General features: G+C 31.1%; 3 protein-coding genes across 3 annotated transcripts; 1 reads left to right on the top strand and 2 right to left on the bottom strand.

Annotated features, from left to right (window-relative positions):
- Positions 1 to 970: 970 nt before the first annotated feature.
- Positions 971 to 2,486, bottom strand: LOC101495079 (uncharacterized). Its single transcript, XM_004492185.4, has 2 exons — positions 2,132 to 2,486; positions 971 to 1,978 (listed from the first exon to the last, which is right to left on the bottom strand). Exon 2 carries the CDS (start codon positions 1,958 to 1,960, stop codon positions 971 to 973), a length of 990 nt encoding a protein of 329 aa, XP_004492242.1. The 5' UTR covers positions 1,961 to 1,978; positions 2,132 to 2,486.
- A 2,424-nt stretch (positions 2,487 to 4,910) lies between these two features.
- Positions 4,911 to 8,063, bottom strand: LOC101511099 (uncharacterized protein At4g29660). Its single transcript, XM_004492156.3, has 3 exons — positions 7,922 to 8,063; positions 7,568 to 7,756; positions 4,911 to 5,671 (listed from the first exon to the last, which is right to left on the bottom strand). The coding sequence occupies exons 2-3, from the start codon at positions 7,748 to 7,750 to the stop codon at positions 5,564 to 5,566; spliced, it is 291 nt and encodes a 96-aa protein (XP_004492213.1). The 5' UTR covers positions 7,751 to 7,756; positions 7,922 to 8,063; the 3' UTR covers positions 4,911 to 5,563.
- A 4,344-nt stretch (positions 8,064 to 12,407) lies between these two features.
- LOC101511405 (monocopper oxidase-like protein SKU5) lies at positions 12,408 to 17,597 on the top strand. Its single transcript, XM_004492157.4, has 9 exons — positions 12,408 to 12,669; positions 14,008 to 14,117; positions 14,208 to 14,478; positions 14,560 to 14,698; positions 14,862 to 15,222; positions 15,768 to 16,133; positions 16,238 to 16,316; positions 16,572 to 16,768; positions 17,401 to 17,597. Exons 1-9 carry the CDS (start codon positions 12,532 to 12,534, stop codon positions 17,525 to 17,527), a joined length of 1,788 nt encoding a protein of 595 aa, XP_004492214.1. The 5' UTR covers positions 12,408 to 12,531; the 3' UTR covers positions 17,528 to 17,597.
- Positions 17,598 to 21,559: the final 3,962 nt, after the last annotated feature.

Below are 21,559 nucleotides of genomic sequence, written 5' to 3'. Positions count from 1 at the left end.
TTCAAAGATTATGTAAACAAATTTTCTATAAGAAAATATATAATATATAGGATATGGAATGTTTTGAACCGTAATATTATTGATTATAAAAATTTGTAAGAATATATAATTGTGAAATTAAATTTATAGTGTAGTAACACAACAACCGTTGGTTAAAAAAATTATCAACAAACTATTTTCACCAATAATATGTTATGTGTTATGGATATTATAAAATTTTAGTTATCACAGTAAATCTAATTACTATTATTTTATAGATATAATTTTCAATATTATGATTACATTATTCAACATACCATGGACCCACTAAAAAAAGTCAACTATCAAAGTACGTCATTGATACTTCATCCCAAAACCTAATAAGTACAACCACTAATAGAAAGACACTAAGACTCTACAAATAAAAAATAAAAATAAAAAATTAATTTGATCATCTACTAATAACTTTAGTAATAAGGGTGGCTTATACACACCACACAAGTTCCCTCTGATATAGTATATTTCCTCAAAGTAATCTCATTCTCATCAACCATAGAGGGATCAGTCTTCTCAGATATCAGAGACAGTCGGTAGAGGATCATTTCACCAGAACAGGAAGCCATGACTCGTTCTAGGGTGACACCAACTAAGGTACCGGTTGTGACATCTAAAACCCCAAAATACTATATGTAATAAGGGAAAGTGATAGATGACTTGTAATTCAAGTAAGACATTAGTTATTTGTGATAACTAACTAACTAACTTGAATGATTAGTTAGTTAGTCTGAGGGAAGTTAGAATGAATAGGGACAACCCATGTATAAATAGCATATTCAATTCATACAATATACAAGTCCTACAATTCATATGATTATGTTTTTTGCACTTGAAGTATCAGCTTTGAAAACTAACAAAAATCTAATTCAAGAAGATAAAATAAGTCAAAGAACTACAAAAATTTTAAGACTTTATCAACCACAGACATCGTCTTTCATAAGTACACTTTAATAGTCATATTCATTTCTATTATTATATATATATATATATATATTGTCTGACATGTTTGTTGAGGATCTGGATATGATTGGGCATAATTGCTGCTCACATTTGCCGCGATTGAATAAGAGTCAGGTTGCGGATTTTGGTTATTCTGGTGAGTATAGTGAGGATCCCACAGCACTTGGGAATGACTGATACCCACATTCGCCGCTGGGGGATTAACACCGCGTGGTGGTGGGTTTAGGATACTCTGATGAAGCTGTTGAGGATCTTGCAGTGATTGAGTATAACTGCCACCCGTCATCATTGAAGAATGAAATTCAGGTGTTGGATGTAAGACATTAAGATTTACATGTTGAGAATGTTGCAGCGATTGATCATAACTATGGCTACTACCCACAGTCATCATGGAAGAATGATATTCAGGCTGTGGATGTAAGACATTATTAAGATGTTGATGTTGAGAATGTTGCAGGGATTGAGTATGACTTCCACCCACAGTCATCATGGAAGAATGAAATTCAGGTTGTTGATGTAAAACATTAAGCTGTGCATGCTGAGAATCTTGCATTGACTGAGCATAGCCACCGTCATTATTTACTAAGGATGAATGAAACTCAGGCTGCGCCGTAAGGATATTCTTGTGTGTGTATTGAGGATATGTATTTGCCAGTGCATGGATCTGATTTCCTGAAGCTTGGGATGGCACAGACTGAGCAGCAACTGGCATCGAATTTTTGACAGGATAGGCGGCCCAACCAGTAGGCTCCTCAAGTCCATTTCGATGTTTATGGTTCAACAGCCCAGGAGCTTGATTAGGTGACATCCTAGACAAAATAGAATCCTCAAAATGAGATGATGCCCTTGATGTCTGATTAAAAACTCCATTCGCTGGTGGATGTGGCAGCATCGAGGCAGAGTATATGTCGTTCAAAACAGGATGTGTACGTGCAGTTGACAATACATGTAATGGGCGAAACATTTCTAATAGATTTCTTACCTGCAACATGACAACAAATTTCAACTAAAAATGACAGTGGTAATACGAGAAGTTCCTTTTCACTCAAAAAGATAAGACAAAGCAAAGAAAGGAAAACCAGAATGTAATATTTGCAAGTAAAATCAATTTGCAATAGATTAAAATGAAGCTTACCTGTCTAACATTCAGTTCAGGATTAAACTTGTTAGAGTGTTTCTGATAATTATCTTTTATAGCATGTTTAAAGTGATCCTCGGGCAAGGGCAAGACATCTTTATCGATTTTGAATCTCACCTGAACAAAATAAAAACATCGTTGACAAAGACAAAATAAGATAAAGTGAAAAAATCCAAGTGTCTATGTGTGTGTGTTTGTGTGTATATATATATATAGAGAGAGAGAGAGAGAGAATTTCTATACAATACAAAAGGAATAACGCACGACTTGAAACGATTACTCGGTGCAGTGCTTTTGTATTTTTTAGAATAAAAGTAAAAAAGATAATAGTAAAAAATAATTAAAAACAAAATTCAATCCAACGGTTGACGGGCCTTCGTTGTTTTTCCGTGATCTAACCAATCGTAACATTTAGCTTTATCTACACACACGTGTGTATATATATATATATATATATATATTGAATCGACGTCAATAAAGTCAATGTCTTATCTATAAAGATAAGAGGGTCATGATGTGTTATTTTTAAATAATATCATCAATTGTCGTTATAATTTTAATGATTTTTAAATATTAGTTCAGGGTAGACCGTTTATAAAAATGATCCACCGTAGAATTCACCGGGGAATAAGAATTCTAAATTTTGATTTATTAATCTATTTCTTACCTACCATTCATTTTTCTTGTATTTAGTATTTATTGGTGACATGCTTGGTGCTTTATTAACATTGCAAAAAGTGGTATTATCTACGGACAACTTGGCTCAGGAAAATACAATGCTTTAAAAATTTATTTTAAAAGTACTTTATTATTTTTTTATGAAAATCTACACCACTCGAATAGTGTATCTAGATTTCTATAAATAGACTAACAAATTAACATATTAATGAACTTAAGCTCTTTATTGGTATCTAATATTACATTTTAAAGCGTTTAACATCATATTGACATCCTATTAGCAATAACACCTTCAAATATAATGACATTTTATTTTAATTTTATTTTATAATAATACTTTTAAATATATAAAAAATTAACATATACGTATGAATTACAAAAAATATTACCAAATTTTTTATTTTACACAATGTAGATAATAATAAATTTATTTATATTTAATTAAGTAACTCTGAATTAATAGACTTAAAAAGATGTTTTAAGTGACATGCAACTTGATCTTTTTAACTAGATAAATGTTTATAAATACTTTGGCTTGACCCATGTAAAAAATATTAGTTTTGACATGTCATAGCCTAGGTCATGAGCTCATCTCAATCGGTACATGTCTATTTCCATCCCTACCTATTTCTAGTGGGTGAAATCTGATTCAGTCCAAATATTGATTCATTACTTACAACAAACCTTGTCCTCAAGGTTGGGATTAAGACTTCGACAAAAAAAGTTTAGATAAAGACAAGCCTCTAAAGTTCAGTTGCAACTTGCTAGGAAGAGACCCTTGTGATCCAAATATATGATGATGAATGACAGTTACTTTGAGGTTCAAACAAATGACTGCTAAGTGGACCCCTTTGAGCATATATGTTCATAGTAAAAGGAAAACACAACATTACTAGTCGCATAGTCAAGCAATTCTACCAGCTTATGACGAATCCAAAATTCTAGTCGTTTTTTGAATAGCATCTTACTGTTGGTTAAAGGCTGTCAACATAAATAGAATCATATGTTCCATGTCCAAGAATGTTGAAATCAGTGAAACAATAAGTAGAAAGGAAAACTTCTTCACATGCAAAAACTTCAAGTTTATCCATATCAAATACTTCGGGACATAGAGCTGTTGCTTTGGGAACTCTAAGTTGGTGATTGTTTGATCCATCATTAATTGGCTTATATTCTACATGGTAACTGCATATGAATCTTCCAGTGTTACTCTTCACTCTTCAGCAGTATAATGCCAAGAACCAACACCAACTATAAAAAGGTGCTATAATTTTGACGGACCCCCAGTTTACCAAATTACAACAGGATCCTTCCTTATAGAATTAAATGATTCAAATATCACAAGTTTTGATACTTGCCAGTTGCCATTCTTTTGGAAAGCATGACCAAACATGGGTCAAATACTTTGCTCAGTCATATCCTGACTGAAGTATTGAGTGTGACAGAAAGAGGGACAAGAGATGGTGAAAGTGCTTAACCAATACCTCAAAAGACAAGAAAAACCTCCATTCGAATAACACTTCAATATTTTTAACAATCTAATCTATTTTTTTCTTTCTGAAATTGAAGTTAAAGGCAATCAACAAGAAAGTCTAAGGTAGAATGCATATTATCTTGAACATACCACAAGTTATAATTAGAAAGCATGACAACACTATAAGCTGCTTGGGGATATAAGCAAATTTGGTCTACGAAGGTTGATGTATTTAATTCAAAATTTATACCAAATACATAAACTTTCTTTGACTCATTTATGCTTGTATTTTGGGACGGAGTAATATACAAGTGTTCTTCATCTCCAACAAATAGAAAAACCTTCCGCAAAGTAGCACCAATACTAATGGCATCAACTCTAAACATCTTAACTTATTAAGAACAACACGTTCAGGATAAGGCACCAAGGGAAATTCCTCTAAAAAGTTAGACGAACCTGTATTTCAATAGCATCATATCCAAGCAAGGCGAGAAGCCCATCTGGCATTCCAAAATTGGCACAAATAAAAGAAAGTGCGCCTCAACTACTATTATATAGACTAGACTGACTATTGAAGAAATACATCCAAACACAATAGAAATAGTGTCTCCTAACACAATAAGATGAACCTGATATAACAGATAATATTTCAAATATTGTATTCTGCAGCACAGGTATTGAATCAGCAATAGGCAGAACAATGGGGTTTATGTTATCACGTGTCATTACAAACAACATGTTTTTAGCTGGAATTCAATTTGTAGCCAAGCAAATTTTGTATCACATCTACAGTGGTCCTTTTCATTCAGCTAACAGAAAATAAAAAAGCTTATAACTAAAATGGAAATTCGTACACTTGAGAAGAAAACATGACAAAGAGACCTGAAGCAAAATGATGTCATCTAGTTAGGAAGGTTCTCTTGTGATGTGGCCTAACTTCTGTGGGCTAAAGAATTGTGGTCTCTTTGGACCTATTTGCATTGAGTGAAGTCTCGCTCTGTCCACTATTGTATGAATGCAGATGATACAAACAGTGATCCCATAAATCCACACCTTAGTGTCAAAACAAGTTCATTTTCATTGGAATCAAACTATCTTATTTTTCAGCAATGTTATCAGCCAAGAGAAAAGAAAACACACTGATATTTTTTTTTTTTGCCTTAAAATTACATATGCAATAATAGTGCATTTTCGTTGACACCAAACATTCTTTTACTATAAACAGAAATAAAATGTGGTGATTTGGAACTAAGCATGAAACCTGCCACAAGAGCTTTTCACTCATATTTGGGAACCTGACCCCCCATTACCCTCCACGGACCCCCATAAAACATTGGTTTCATGAGAGGAACAGCTTTCCCAGGATGCTCTTCCCAGTATTTTTCCTGTGATATTGCAAAATTCATTATAAAAATTAGTATTTCAATTTTCAAAAGATAGGTTCTCTGAATAATGTATTTATAGTTAATAGCATATGTTAACATGGAGCAGAAAATATGGAAAATCTCACACAAACATGATAACAAATTTACAACTGATTTTCATAAAAAACAACAAAATTATTTACATTAACAGTACTATGCAGTATTGATAGGAATAATGAAGACGTAAATAGGAATAAACCTTTACTAGTTTATCATAGGACAAACAATAGGAAATAATGATGTTTCTGTTTTATGGTTAGGTTGTTAGTAGTTACTGTTTTATAGTTAGGTGGTTACTTGTTAGGCAGTGTTTTTCCTATGATAAACTAGTAAAGGTTTATTCCTATTTACATCTTCAATATTCCACTATCAAGTATACACATCAGTAACCAGTTATCAAGTGATTCAAGGTGGAACCATCTGGTTAATTAATTGGCAAGAAATTTGCGAGCAAACAAAGAAAGGTAGTTAAAGCCAACGGAATTAGGTTTCAAGAATAATCCCTTAGTGTTTAATGATTGTGGCATTTTACTTTCAAACATCAATCTCTTTGGTATAAGGTGATCAAGAGCAAGGTAAACAAAAAGGTTTAAACCAAAAAGTGATACTTGTTTTCCCTAGGAATACGATTTTAGATATCAGCAACATTACAACAGAGAACTACCAATCAAGAGGTGAGCAGTGATTTTTATCAGTAACCAACAATAACTAACTTGGGGAAAGAACAACATTTTACTACCACAAGCCTACTTTCATATACAGTACAAGCATGGAAGAACACATACGGAGCTGAGGTTGCTTGTTTATAATGATGAAGTGGGAAGCATATAACACAATTAAAAAAGCATTATAAACAAGCTAAGCACTCTATCATTTACACTGCAGAAATACATACAATACAGATACTGGTCCAAAAAATGTAGAGTGATATGCAACCTCTTCAGATACCTAGAGAAATCAAACATGAACCCCTAATCCCTTACACCTCACGTTGGAGTAGCGGATCTGAGAAGGGACAAGGGGTGGCCAACTGGCCATTGCCCCTCCAAATATTTTCTTTTTTCGAGTATCTATGTATATATATATTTATATATAAAAGCATTTGTATGTTATGTATATATATTAAAAATTTCACAATTTATTTAATATCGCACAGTGACACAGCGATAAGAATTCCACTTAATTATTAGCGAGACTGCAGATCGATTCTTAAATTCGGCATGTTTTTTCATTTTCATTGCATACAACCATACCAAAATACTTGGAAGTCTTCAACAATTGAATAAAATAAATACAACAGCCAAACCTTATTCCACTAAGTAAGATCGGCCACATGGATCAAACTACGCCATAACGTTCTATCAAATTACCTAGTCGATCCATGTCATAGAGATTTGACAAGTTTAAGTTGGCTGCCAACTACCTAACACAACCCACTCCTTTTATTATGGCTTGGGGACCGGCTATGAATAGCAAAGCTAACATAGGCAGGATATTCAACAACTGAATAAATAAAATTTAACCATTTAAATAGACCCATCAATTAGATGTTCATATTGAAGTTAGCCCTAAATCCCTAATTGAAAATTTAATCCCTTCAAATAAACAAAACTTAACACAAATTATAATGCCAATCCCAGTAGTACTTAGATTCAAAACTAAAAAGAAACAACACCAACTACCACTTTATACACACAACAAAACTTTCACCATTTTTATCCTTTTAAACGCATCACACAACAAAAAGAAAAATTTAAAACCCCAAAAACACAGACATACAATTGTTTGTTGAAATTATTGGTACCAATCAACGCCACTAAACATAATAAAGAAAGAGAATGGAAATGAGAATAGAACCTTGTAGAGTTGTTCAGTGATGGCAGCACCAACGACTCCGGTGTAGAAAGCAGCGACATAAGTAACAACAACAGGAGTGAAGGATTTAGGTCTTCTGTAAGGTTCGACCATGTCCCAGAGAAATGTTTTCTCCCACTTTGTGTACAAATAATCTGCATATTTTCTCCATACATAGCTCGCCATTTCTCTCTGAGTAAAATTAGGAATTACAAAAACGTAATAGTTAAGAAAACAAAAAAGGGACTGGGAAGAATAAAAATATATACGAGAACAATAGAGATTAGAGAGAAGAGGGAAAATAATGGTTATCTGAACAGAAAAATATGAGAAAAAAATGAGGAAGAAGAATCTCACTGTTATAGATTTTTGGCCACCGTCAACGGCGGTCACCTCTGATGCGTACCACTGTCGATATATTTTTTTTCACGAGTTATTATTCTCTCACTTTATTTTTTTTTTTTTTCCTTCTCTACAGCGCTCCCCTCTTTTCCTAAGGTTATGTATGTGCAATAAAAAAATTTGTAAGGAAATCAACTTAAATCATTATATGAATAAAATGGACAAATTATATAATTATACCCTAATCTTTTGCCACATCATCAAATTAAGGGTACTAATGTTAAACACATTAAAAATGTTATCACAAAGAGTTAATTCACGGCTAGTATGTTGTCGCGAAGAAAACTACGTTTATGCCCCTCTATTGATCACAACCTAACCAACTATCTAAGGTTATAAAAGCCATTTAACAGATAAGTTTCCACACTTCTCCAACGTCCGCTGCACAAATTAATTTCCCTTCTACCCTTGAGAACATAAATAAGAGAATACTTAGTTGCATTTTTTGTCTCCTATTTTAATTATATCACGAAAATAATTATCATATTTTATTTGTCTTTAGTTTTGATCCATAAATAAAATTTATCTTCAAAACTTGATGAAAAGTCATTTTTTTTTATATATCAAAAAAAATCATGTGGCAAAGTCTATATCAATTAATTGTATTTTACTATTATTCTAAATTTGAAAATTACAATTTCTATTTTTAAAAACAAATTTTCTATTTTATTACAACATTTAATTATAAAAATAAAAAAGATATGTAAAACATTTTCCTTCATCAGACGCATGTGCACATGCAAATTCAAAAAAAAAAAATGAGAAACATAATCAGTACATTCATCCAAGATATTGTGTTCTTCATCTCTGTTTTTGATTTCGTGTTCCAATGACGAGTAAATCTGGAGGTGATTTCGCGTTCTATCCATCTTCACAGACAAAAGAAGATACTAAAATTTGTGCTAGGTATGTGATTTTGGGATTTTTGTTTTACTTTATTGTTAGCATTGTTAAACTTTGTATTCAAAAAATTTGGGCCAATCAAAGAAGTCTTTATAGTGTTAATAGTATTAAACTTTATGCTTTATGCCTTTTTAGTAATGTGGTTCATATGCTTTGTTCTATTATTTTGTGCTCCATGTATAGTTTGTTGTATTATAGTTTGACTGAATTGTTGTGTATTCAACGGTTTGTTTTGTGTAGGCTATCAAGAGTTAGGTTAAGAATTAATCATGAGGTAGTTTTGTAAATCACCCAGTGAACATGTACGTCACTGCTTAAGTCGATGAGATGAATTGGTCTTGGGATGTAGACATAATGTCCCACATGCAAATTACTGAATTTGTCAAAAGTTTACGATATATGAATATTAAATGTTTGTGGTACCAACATCCCAAGTACTCATTTACTCTTGGACTTAAACCTCTCAAAAATGATGAAAATGTAGTAAAATTTGTTGAAGACGTCAAAATGTTCAATGTAATTGAAGTCTTTGAGGAACACTCTCTAGACAATCCCATTAATAGTAATGAAAGTCCAATTCAAGAGCTAGTTGAAGCTAAAAATGTCCAAGGTGAAGCTAAACAAGTTCAAACTAAACCAATTCAAGTTGAAGCAATTCAAATTGAACTAGTTCAACCAGAATTTGAACTAGTCCATGTTGAAACTGAACAAGGAGCATGTGAAGATTATGTGACTGAAAAAAATGAAGATTATGTTGCTAATTCAGATAATGACAATGAAGATCATGATGTGGGTGAGTTCCACGAGGGTGAGGATTGGGACTGGATTTTGAAATATCAACCGAAATATTTGTTAATGTTGTAACAAATGAAAATTTATTTGAAAGACCTGCAAACCCAAGAGGAAATCCAGGGTTTAGTTCTGCCACTGATTTTGAACAAAATGATGTGAATTATGATAATTTGGATACTCCACTAAGAAGTGAAGTTAATGAAGATGATGTTAGAAGAAGAACAAAAGAAAGAAAGTAGACGAAGAAAAACACGATATCTTGGATGAATTTAGAGATTTTGTTTCTCAAAAAAAAATTCTTTTAATTTGCATGCGTGCGTTTGATAAAGGAAAGTGTTTTACATATTTTTTTTTTCTGTAATTAAATGATATAATAAAATAGAAAATTTATTTTTAAAAATAGAAATTGTATTTTTCTAATTTGGAATAATATTAAAATGCAATTAATTCACATAGACTTTGCCACATAATTTTTTTTACACATCATTAAAAATTGAAATTTTATCAAATTTTTTACCTGAATTATGTGGGACCAAAACTGAAGACAAATAAAATGAGAGACTACTTTCGTGATTATAGTAAAATAAAGGGACTAAAAGTGCTATTAAGCCATAAAAGAATTTAAAGTTTAAGGCCATTGTTGTCATTTTGATATGTGTTGTTGTATACCAATAGTTTATGGCAATCATTGGAATTACGCATTGTTTTATTTTAATTAAACCATATTCAGGTTAAAACTATTATATAAATTAAGATTTATAACTAGATTTATATTTTGGTTTAAAATTAATTATAAAATTGATTGTAAAATTGATTATTGTAAAATTAGTTATTGTAAAATAACCGTTTTCTAGTTATACAACCAGTTTCAACAAATTCAATTTTAAAATTGATTTTTTTCTCAAAATTTGTTAAAATTTGGTAATTTTTAATTGGTTTGTGTACTTTTAATTTATTTAAAAACTTAACATTATCTACGAAAAACTTAATATAGTTTGTTAATTTCAAGAATTTGATGCATTATGAAACTATGATAACAAAACTACGAACAAATTTGAACATATTTTTTATTTCATGGAAATGATGAAATTTTTATTGAAAATTCGAGATACGGGAAGAATGATACAAAACTTAATACTTGTATAAATAGAGGAAAAAAAAGTAGTGTTAATTTAGGAATAGAATGAAATGTAGAAAAAAAAAAGATAAAAAAAAAAAATGAAGTTGGAGTTCAATAATGACTATCTCCTTCTTGTCGTTGAAATGAGAGAAGAAGTAACAAATTTTTTTGTTGGGTTAACAAGAGAAAAAATTGTATGTAAATTACAACTTAATAAAAGAAATAAAGACTTCAATGATTTAAAATTTTTGTACAATTGATTGAAATTTGAGTTGAGTAAATAATAATAAGAATAAATTTAAAAAAAAAATTATGAATGAGTATCAATTTATTAGTAAATGACTTAGATTAGTAAATGCCTTAGATTATAATTATATTATTTTAATTGAATATTTAAAAAGAATTTCAACCGGATTTTGGATTTGGAAATCATCACATTTTTTCTACGGCCACGGCTTCATGTTAGTGACATTACATCTCACCTATCCTTTCTCCCTTGTGCCACACACCCACCCCGCCCGATATCACACAGATTTGTTTCTACACAACATTTCCAACTTTCTAATGGTAGAGGAGGAATCAGTGGGGGATTATTAAAAAGTTTGGAGTGTTCGAAATGAAAATATAATATATAAATTCAATTATATAATAAAAATTAAATTATAATAAATATAAGGTAAAATATTAACATGTAATAAGAAAAAACTTTGAAATATTAGTTTTTAATAATTATTTGAAGAGGATAATTAAATATTTTTTAAAAACACTAAAAATCCGTTTAGCCAAGTCACACGTTAAAGCAGTGTGTTGAGTAAACAACTATTTTGGTCCTTGAATGTGTGAGACGATGTCACTATAATTTTGAATGTTCGAAATTGCAAATAGTCACCGATATCTATTTTTTAGTAATTTTATGGATTAAATTAACCAATGAAAAAACATTTGAGGTATACTGTTGGAAATGATGATAAAAAGATACTTTAATTTGCGTCTAAATGAAGACCCTTCTCATAAACGTCCAATAAACACATTTTGTTTATAACTTCCAGCAAACGCTAGGTTATGGAAGCAGATCTTCTGTTAGTAAAATTATCTCACTTCCTCATAACGCTTAGGTAAATAACTAGGCTGACTCTAAATCTTCCAAAGGAACTCCAAAGCTATCTTACTAACAAAGTAAATAACCTTTAATTGGTTATTGCCTTCATTTACTGTATTCCAATTTTATAGGTACTGTTACAACAGAATTGTTTATACATCATAGGATATCAGATAATTTTATTGAAGTTCAATTATTTTAAAAGCATCTTATATACAATAAAAAAAATTCAAATGATTTTGTGTATCCAGCTTTGTACACAGCGACGGAGGTAGTATTTTTTTAAGCGGAATAAAATAACATTCCACCTATAAAAATTAAAATAAACTAGCACTTAAAATAAGAAAACTAGTAGAGTACAGCCATCCCTAAAGTTCAAATTAAAATAAAATTGCACTTAAATAAATACACAGATAAAATAAAAAATAAAAAAAAGTAAGAAAAGGAAATCCTGTAAGTTCAAGAAAGTAAAGGACGGGTCCCAGAAGAGGACATGAAAGTCAGAAAGTGCCTCCTATCTTTCTCTGTCATCCCCATGTGATATGATGAGGCTACACAGAAAACTGTGTCTGTGCCATCTTTCTTTATTTCTTTCTTACACACTTCACCACCTTCTTCTCTCTCTCTCTACACAACTTGAGAAGAGAAGACATGCCATCATTATCTAAATCTTGTTGGTTCTTCACAACTCTTCTATTCTTAGATGCTGCTTTTGCTGGTGACCCTTTTGTTTACTATGATTGGACTGTTTCCTACATCACATCCTCCCCACTTGGTGTCAAACAGCAGGTTGCTTTTCCTTCTCTCTTCTCATTTCTCTGCTCCTTACTTGCATATGTCTTTTTTTATCGTTCATAATGAGTAGTTTTGCTATGATGCAGCACCGACACTTCATACTTAAAGTGTATTTGTATTATAATTAGTTACTTAGAGAGTAATTAGTTTGTTACAAATAGTTAGTTAAAGAAATTAGTTAGAAGGTTATTATTCACTAACCACTCTAAATAGGATTATTATTGTATCAATTTTCATCTTTTATTTAAATGATTTGTTATGAGTTTTCTTCAATCTCAAACTTCCAAAGCTCTTTTTTCAGCTAGAAATACTACTTGTGTATAGTACCTGATTCTGTTGTTAGTATGGTTGATGTGATTTCTGTTTGTATTTACTTATTTCTGAAATACAGTAACCATTGATTATTGTTAATCTCAAACGAATAGAAAAGACTAAATCATCAACCTTAGGTCCTTAACTTTTGACTTCTTATGTATTTGGCATTTAGTGATTCTATGCAGATGAATTTGACTTTCTTTCATTCTTTTGTGTAACCTAACTTATCATGCATACTGGTATTTTTGATGAATGGTTTATTTGGCATCAGAATTTTACTTTCCTTCCTTCAATTTTGTCTCATCTTCACATATGTTCTTGTAACAAGTTAGAAGATTACACGATTCCAATTATCTATCTATTTAACAAATTTTAGTACTTTTGTATTTCCTTTAGGGGCTGTGTTGATTTCTGGGTTTAAAGTTTAGGGCTTAAGGTTTAGGAAAAGGGTGGAGGGATGGATCATTGTTGTAATTTGGAAGGGAAAAAAATTCAATATGCCCTTCATGTTCCAGCATCAGTGCTTGACTATCCGGTGTAAAGTTGTCTTCCTATATTGGTAAGCCCTCATGTTCTGTCAAGGAATTAGTGCTTGACTGTCCAGCGTATTTGGCCTTGCGCAGGATAGGTGTAGGACACTGTTCACTCCTGGTCGTATATTTGCAAAAGGCACTTTGTCGTTTAAGTTAGTGTTTATTATCTCTAGCAGAGCTATTTGTGTTAGAGGGTTTTGCTTTGGGTTGGTTCCCTTGTGTTTAGGATTTGACTTACATCTAGAGAGATTTGACTTACATCTAGAAAGATTTTACATCTAGAAAGAGAACATGCATTGGTGCTAGAGGGACCTGACAAGAGCCTATTCAACTTGTTTTAAGTTTTCATATGTAATGTACTAACTGCACTTAGTTTGATTCCTTCATTGAGAAGAGCCTGTTTCTAAATTTTTTATTATATATTGTAGCTTTTGTTGTTTACATGTTTGGTTAAAACTTCACCAAGAAACTACTGCTATTTCAGGTAATTGGGATCAATAAGCAATTTCCAGGACCAATTCTAAATGTCACAACAAACTGGAATGTGGTTGTCAATGTGAAGAATGATCTTGATGAACCCTTACTTCTGACATGGTAGCACAGTCGTGTTTTTTTCCTTTCTAAAGCGATGATTTGTAACTAATAATGATGATGGTAATGATTATGTCGGGTAGTTAAATGCAGGAATGGTGTACAACACAGGAGAAACTCTTGGCAAGACGGAGTTTCAGGAACCAATTGTCCAATTCCAGCTGGCTGGAATTGGACATACGAGTTTCAAGTTAAAGATCAGATAGGGAGTTTTTTCTACTTCCCTTCCCTAAACTTCCAGAGAGCTTCCGGAGGTTATGGAGGAATTATCATAAACAATCGTCCGGTTATTCCCGTTCCCTTCGGTTTGCCAGATGGAGATATTACGATATTTCTCAGTGACTGGTACACAAAGAGTCATAAGGTCTTACTGCATGCTGCGGCTTTTATTTTTTATCTATTCATTTAAGGGGTTTTGTTTAGATTGTAGCATATTGTGAAACAGGATCTCAGGAAGGATGTGGAAAAAGGCGTTAACCTTGGAATCCCAGACGGCGTGCTTATCAATGGACTAGGTCCTTATCATTATGATGATACACTTGTCCAAAATGGAATTTCTTACCAAATAATAAATGTCGAACCTGGTAAGAATATAGGCCATTTTTTCTTTCTTGTTTTATAGGTGCTGAATTATTGAAATTTGAGTTATGTTATAATCTATCATTTAAATTTTATGTTGGTGCTGAAATACATGAATAAAAGCTGTACATATTTAGAGTCAACTGCTTATCATATATTCTTAAACAGGGAAAACATATCGCATACGAGTTCACAATGTCGGTATCTCAACAAGCTTGAATTTTAGGATACAAAATCACAACATGCTTCTCGTGGAGACCGAAGGATCATACACAATCCAACAAAATTACACAAACATGGATATTCATGTTGGCCAGTCATATTCATTCTTGGTTACAATGGATCAAAATGCCAGCAGTGATTACTATATTGTTGCGAGTCCTCGGTTTGTTAACTCATCGTGGGCTAAAGCCACCGGAGTTTCCATTTTGCACTACTCCAATTCTCAAGGTCCTGCTTCAGGTCCTCTTCCCAGTCTTTCAGAGCAAGATGATCCTTCTTTCTCTATAAATCAAGCAAGATCTATAAGGTTATTGTTCAGTACTTTGATTCTTTTTGTTATTTTAGGACCATTACTTAATCTGAAATGAACAAGTTTATACTAATATGGAAATGCATGTTAGAATGTATGTAAATGTGTTATAATATCGTGTTATTGTGTTTGAGTATTGTAGTTTATTTTCGTAGGATTGATTTCTTATCTTAGATTATCCTTGAAGATTAGTTTTCATGTTTCTTATGGTGCAATATGATTGATAACATTTAAAAAATTCCACCAAAGCCTAATTATAGATTTTTTATTATGTGCATGTTTTGGTTTGACAGTAAATATTTTGGCAAAAGCTATTCAACAAAATCACGGTGGCATTGTGATTTCATCAAATTTACTGTATATCAAAATATGCACTTTATAGTCCAGGGAGTCTTAGGGGTGGCCATACAAAAAAAAACTGTTAATTAACTATAGATTTTGCACTTTAATCACTTTTTAACTTTTATGGTTGGTTACAAGAGTATTTTCTGACCATCAAATCCTGATTGTTCAAAATCTCATACGAAAATGGTATTTTACAGGTGGAATGTGTCTGCTGGTGCTGCACGTCCGAATCCACAAGGTTCCTTCAGATATGGCGACATTACAGTCACAGATGTATATGTTATTGTTAACAGACCTCCAGAGCTAATAAATGGAAAGTGGCGTACTACACTAAACGGTATATCATATTTACCACCTTCAACACCTCTGACACTTGCGCAACAGTTCAAAATTCTCGGAGTGTACAAGGTTGACTTTCCAAATAGATTGATGAACAGGCCTTCTAAAGTTGATGTGTCTCTCATTAATGGCACTCACAAAGGTTTTATGGAAATAATCTTTCAAAACAATGACACCACAGTCCAAACCTACCATTTGGATGGCTATGCATTCTTTGTTGTGGGGTGAGATTTTCAGTTCTAAAACTTTAATCTAACATGTTTTATTTTCATGAAGGCAATTCTGGATTTAGGAATAAAACTTAGTAAATTTATCATTTGAATTGTAGCATGGATTTTGGAGTATGGACTGAAAATAGCAGAAGTACTTATAATAAGTGGGACGGTGTGGCTCGCTGCACTACACAGGTATCACTACCTTTCTTTCTTGACTCCAGCATGATCTCTTACTCCGTCCATTTGCTTTTTCATATTATTAGGAATTAATTTGACATTAATGATCATTTTACATTCGTCCTCGAGGGTATTTGAACTTTGTCCGTTGAGGTTACAAAGTCAAACTTTTACTACTGAGTTGAAATGAAAATTGAAACATGAATTTGACTTGATATGCAAGATTAGCCATGCATTTTATAACTACTAAAGGTCCACTTGTTTCCGTAGGTCTTTCCTGGTGCTTGGACAGCCATTTTAGTATCTCTTGACAACGCCGGCACTTGGAACCTTCGTGCACAAAATCTCGATTCTTGGTATCTGGGCCAAGAAGTTTATATGCAAGTTGTAAACCCAGAGAATGATAATAATGAGAATGCTTTGCCTGAAAATGCAATATACTGTGGCCTACTTTCCTCCCTTCAAAGGTAACACTTCATTAAACATAGCAACTTTGAGTTGTTTCACAATTTACAAGCAATTACAATGTATTTTATACATATTTTAAAATTGTAATAGGAAGGAAAAATATTCTCAAAATTTTCTTAATAAGGGTTTCACGGTATTATATTTCACTTATAATCATTGTTATTAGTATCTTACGATACACACTAGTTGTATCTCGATTTGATACAAAACTTAATCCAATCGATACGAATCACTAGTGTGTATTTATTTTCAAGATGAATCTCATCTTGAATCTTGCTTCACTATGATGATGAATTTAGAATCATGCACTACCTATTTTGTATAGTCAACCACCTTGTTTGTCAATTTTGTATTGTTACACTTTTCTTTTGTCATTTGACTTATATATAACTTGAATCATGAACTATTCCGATGTTTGTAGATGAAATATCAGCTTATAATTTTTTTATGCCCATTATTTTTACTTAAAAATGTCATATTTTAATTAGTAATATAACTTTATATTTATAATAAGATTTGATTCACTATTCAAAAACTAGGTTTTCCATTCACCATATGAATCTCAATTTGATAACACTACTTATAATATTATTGATAATAACTATAGTGCTCGATTTTCTTATGCATGCAGGGGCCAATCTCACAAATTTCAGTTCTCTCTAGGATCACCTTTAAGCATTAACTCTAGAATTATATTCATGTTATTTTTCGTAGCTCTACTTGATAGTTTGTATGGCATGTGGAGTGTTGAACACTAATTAATGTTGTTATCTGAAACAAAGAACAAGGTCATTCTTTGTAATATGAGGCTACCTATTTTAATCTTTAGATGGACATTGCTATTGAATAGGAAATTTTGTGTCTATAACATGTACAAACTTTATTTAGCGATATTATGATAACTATAATAAACTAGAACCGAACTCTGTTTTAAAGTTTATCTCTCCTCCGGATGCATTATTTATAACCGTAGGGATTATAAATAGGATGGAGAAACTGTTTCGGTCCTTAGATTAGTCATTAAGAGTGCTGATAAGTTAATGGAAGACTCTATCTTATTTTTATTCTTAATATGAGTTATGTTAGAAATCAAATAAGGGCAGTGATTTATTTAATTAATTTTATAAAATATAATAAAATATAGATATAAAAATAATTTATAAAATATAATTTAAAATATAAAAATATAAATTTAATCAAATATAAATATAAAAATAATTATTAGAATTTGATCTTAAATTTAAAAATAAAATATTAATAATTAATTTAAAAAATGTTTATGATTTTGTCACAAGAATAGTTTAATTTTTTTTTATATAATTTAATAAATTAGTATTTTAAATTATGAAAATTAATTAAAATTTTAAAATAAATTATATTTAGTTACAAAAGTATTTCGGTAATTTACATAATATATATATATATATATATATATATATATTTCATATCTTTATTTATATTCTAACAATTAAAATAAAATTATTTCACTATTTATTATTTTTTTTAAATTTAAAATGTTTATTTAGTGGTGTCAATTTATAATATTTAAAATATAATAAATTAATTTTTAAAGATTAATATGTAATTATTTACGATGATAATTTTTTTATTTAAATATAATATATATTATATTGATGAGATGTGTATCAAATACATGATAAAATATAATATTATCATTTTAGTTATCATGTGTCAATGTAATATATATATATATAATATATATATATTAAGACAAAATCGCGATTTAATGTTTTGATTAAAACAAACAAAAAGTTAATTAAAGAATGTTAATTATGATTCTAAATGTTATGTTAATTTAACTTGAACTTTTGAGTGTATTAATAAAAAATATGATCCAAGCAAAACAAAGAATAAATCAACATGAAAAGCAAAAATCTGAACAACAAAGAACGAAAAGCGTTCTTGGCTAAATCTGGAAAACAGAGAATGCTCTCCAGGTCTAAGAATGATCAAGCCAGCTTCAAGAACAATCAATATCCACTAGTTAAAAAAAGTGTTAGCCTCTAGATTGTACATCTATATCATCAGCACTTGGCAATGAACAAAATAAGATGATTAGATTCAAAGAAACTACTCGAATCACAAAGAGAGAAGATCACGAATTAGCAAGACCAGACAGATCTGAACATTCTCCAGTTTGACTGTCAAGAATGAATAACATTCTTGACAGCATTCTAATCATTCTAGACACTAGTCTGAAAAACGAAGAGTGTTCTGGTTATTAAAACTGAAGTCGGGATAAATGGAGAACGTTCTCCTTTTCACAACTTTTAATCCAAGAATGTTCTGGTTTTTACAGCATTAATCCAAGAACATTCTGGTTTACAAAGAACAAAGTCTTATTTAGTTTAAGATCGATCTGGACAATGAAAGTACATCAATCTGCATTGCAAATTTCTAGTATTTACTACAAAGGAACATAATTATATACTCAAGATAATTCTAGGAAGATTCAAGAGAAAATGATCAACAAAAGCAAAGCAATACATCAAGAATAAAAAACAAGGTTAATCCCCAAAGTTGATGGCTTGCAATCGACAAGAACATTTTTGGTTTGTGGATAAACCCATCCCTATTACGAAGGTACTAAAAGTAGGCACACAAAGATCATACTAGAAAGACCTACTCCAAAAGATTAACAAATGCAAAAGCTAAGCATCAAGAACTAACAAGCAAGATCAAATCAATTTTTAATGCAAGTAAAGCTCTTGCAAATCGCAATGGATTTCCAGTTCATATACTAGGAATGTACATCTCTCATATGGGCAAAAGAATCACTTGAAAGGATCAAAGGATAAAAGACATAACTCAAAGCAAAAGTGACAAATGATCATTCTATAGCAGTGTAACATCAATCTCCATATTGATAAACATTCTCTAGCTTGTTACACTTGATCTTCAGCAGCAAATATCTTTCTCCATAATGATTAACAACTATCTCCAGAATAATCAACAATCATTCTCCAAGTATGATGTCATCAGTACAAAATGATACGAACATTCTCTAGCTTACTGAACATCATTCTCCAGCATTGTTACATCATTCTACAACCTTATATCATCATTCTTCAGTCTGTTTTGTGCAAATCAAAAAACTATATTGAACTGATCTTATCAATCATATATCTAAAGATTAAATGATCATTAAACAAAATCATATCTCTTTAAGAATGAAGAAATTCAGGCCAATCAACCAGAACTCAAAATTGTTCAAAGACTTGAACATTTTTAATCATAAAATGTGGTCTTTGGTCAAATCTGACACATGACAGCGGAATATTTCGAACAGCTCTTTTTGACTATCATTAAACATCCTAAAGCCTATAAAAAAATGGCCAAGCTCGAGAAAAAAATTAGAGCTTCAAGTACTAAGCAATTCATTAGTCATTTCAATCATACTTGAATTTCTCTCACTCACACACATTGAATCAGTTTTGATTTTTCCCATTTGATTCATAGAATCATTCTCGTGTATTTTTGTGTCAAAGAATCAAAACTCAAACAAGTGTTGAGTCTTCTCATATTCAAACAAAACAGTCTCATCATTATTGTAAAACCCGAAGTATAATTTGGGTAGATTGTAAGAAAACCTATCAAGGTTGATAGGTGACCTGATTGAACTCCTTTCTTGGTGGAATTTTTTTAACTTTGTAACAGATCAAGGTTGATCTGAGCTAGGTGTTGTAAAACCAATAAGGCTCTTTGTTTTGAACACTTAATAGAAAAGCTCACGGTTGTGAGGACTGGACGTAACTCGGGTTGGGTGAACCAGGATATATCCTTGTGTGGTATCTCTTCCCTTATTTATTTAGTTTCAGTCTGATTGATTATCAAGTTAAATACATAAATTGAATTATTGATTTTAACTAACCAAGAACGTTCTCCGCTTTCTGATTAAAACCAAGAACGTTCTCTGTTTTCTGTTTTCACAACCAAGATCAATCTTGAATTATTTTCTTAAGTTTTCAACAAGAAATTTTAAAATGGTGCATTTACAATTCAAATCCCCATTTCTTGTAAATTGACATTGCTACTTCAATATATATAAGCAATTTAACATCAAGTGAAATAACTAAATTCTAAATCTAGGACTTTGACTATGATATGGTTTTGCGACTTCACTCTACATTAAAAAGTTGAGGAGTAATTAAGATATCCTATTCACTTCTTTAATGTTAAATATCTTGAAACATCACCTTCAACAAGATAATGAGTTATAAAACTTAGTAACATAGAATAAGAAAAATAATTTTAAGATGTTCCCATCTACGGTTAGTGTGCTAAGTATGAAAAAATTCTCATATATATATATATATATATATATGAAGAAGTAACTTTTGAATTTTAGTATAATATATTTACACAATAAATTGCTTCACCGCAATTTAGAAATATAATTTAACATATTCCTAACCCGAAGCGTGGGTTATTAGACCTGCAAATCTTATTTTTATTATTTGATTTCGTGCAGTGGATTTTGAAGAATAAAAGATAACTTGAGATATATCAAGAGGCATCATAATTTTGCCCTTAAATCAAACTCAAACCTTTAATGGATCGAAAATTTTGAAGTGTAACAATTGAATAAAAGAATAGTCTAATATTACATCGTGTTTTGAACTAGTTTAGTACATACATACAAATCCAATCTTATATAGTAAATAAAAATCCTAAAATTGATGTGTGAGTGTAACTCATAACAATATGGAGCACGAGCCACAAATGAATGACAAGAAAGCCACAAGGTGGAGTTGGTGCTGAGAAGAGGG

Source organism: Cicer arietinum, chromosome 3 (assembly GCF_000331145.2).
Source record: "Cicer arietinum cultivar CDC Frontier isolate Library 1 chromosome 3, Cicar.CDCFrontier_v2.0, whole genome shotgun sequence".
Classification (NCBI taxonomy): domain Eukaryota; kingdom Viridiplantae; phylum Streptophyta; class Magnoliopsida; order Fabales; family Fabaceae; genus Cicer; species Cicer arietinum.
This window is presented reverse-complemented; position numbering and strand designations above follow the sequence as displayed.

Coding starts and splice junctions, on each gene's coding strand:
- LOC101511099 (XM_004492156.3), bottom strand. CDS start 7,750: ATGGCGAGCTATGTATGGAGAAAATATGCAGATTATTTGTACACAAAG. Junction 5,672..7,567: donor TCACTGAACAACTCTACAAG/GTTCTATTCTCA, acceptor GCAATATCACAG/GAAAAATACTGGGAAGAGCA.
- LOC101511405 (XM_004492157.4), top strand. CDS start 12,532: ATGCCATCATTATCTAAATCTTGTTGGTTCTTCACAACTCTTCTATTC. Junction 14,699..14,861: donor AATAATAAATGTCGAACCTG/GTAAGAATATAG, acceptor ATTCTTAAACAG/GGAAAACATATCGCATACGA. Junction 16,134..16,237: donor TATGCATTCTTTGTTGTGGG/GTGAGATTTTCA, acceptor TTTGAATTGTAG/CATGGATTTTGGAGTATGGA.
- LOC101495079 (XM_004492185.4), bottom strand. CDS start 1,960: ATGTTTCGCCCATTACATGTATTGTCAACTGCACGTACACATCCTGTT.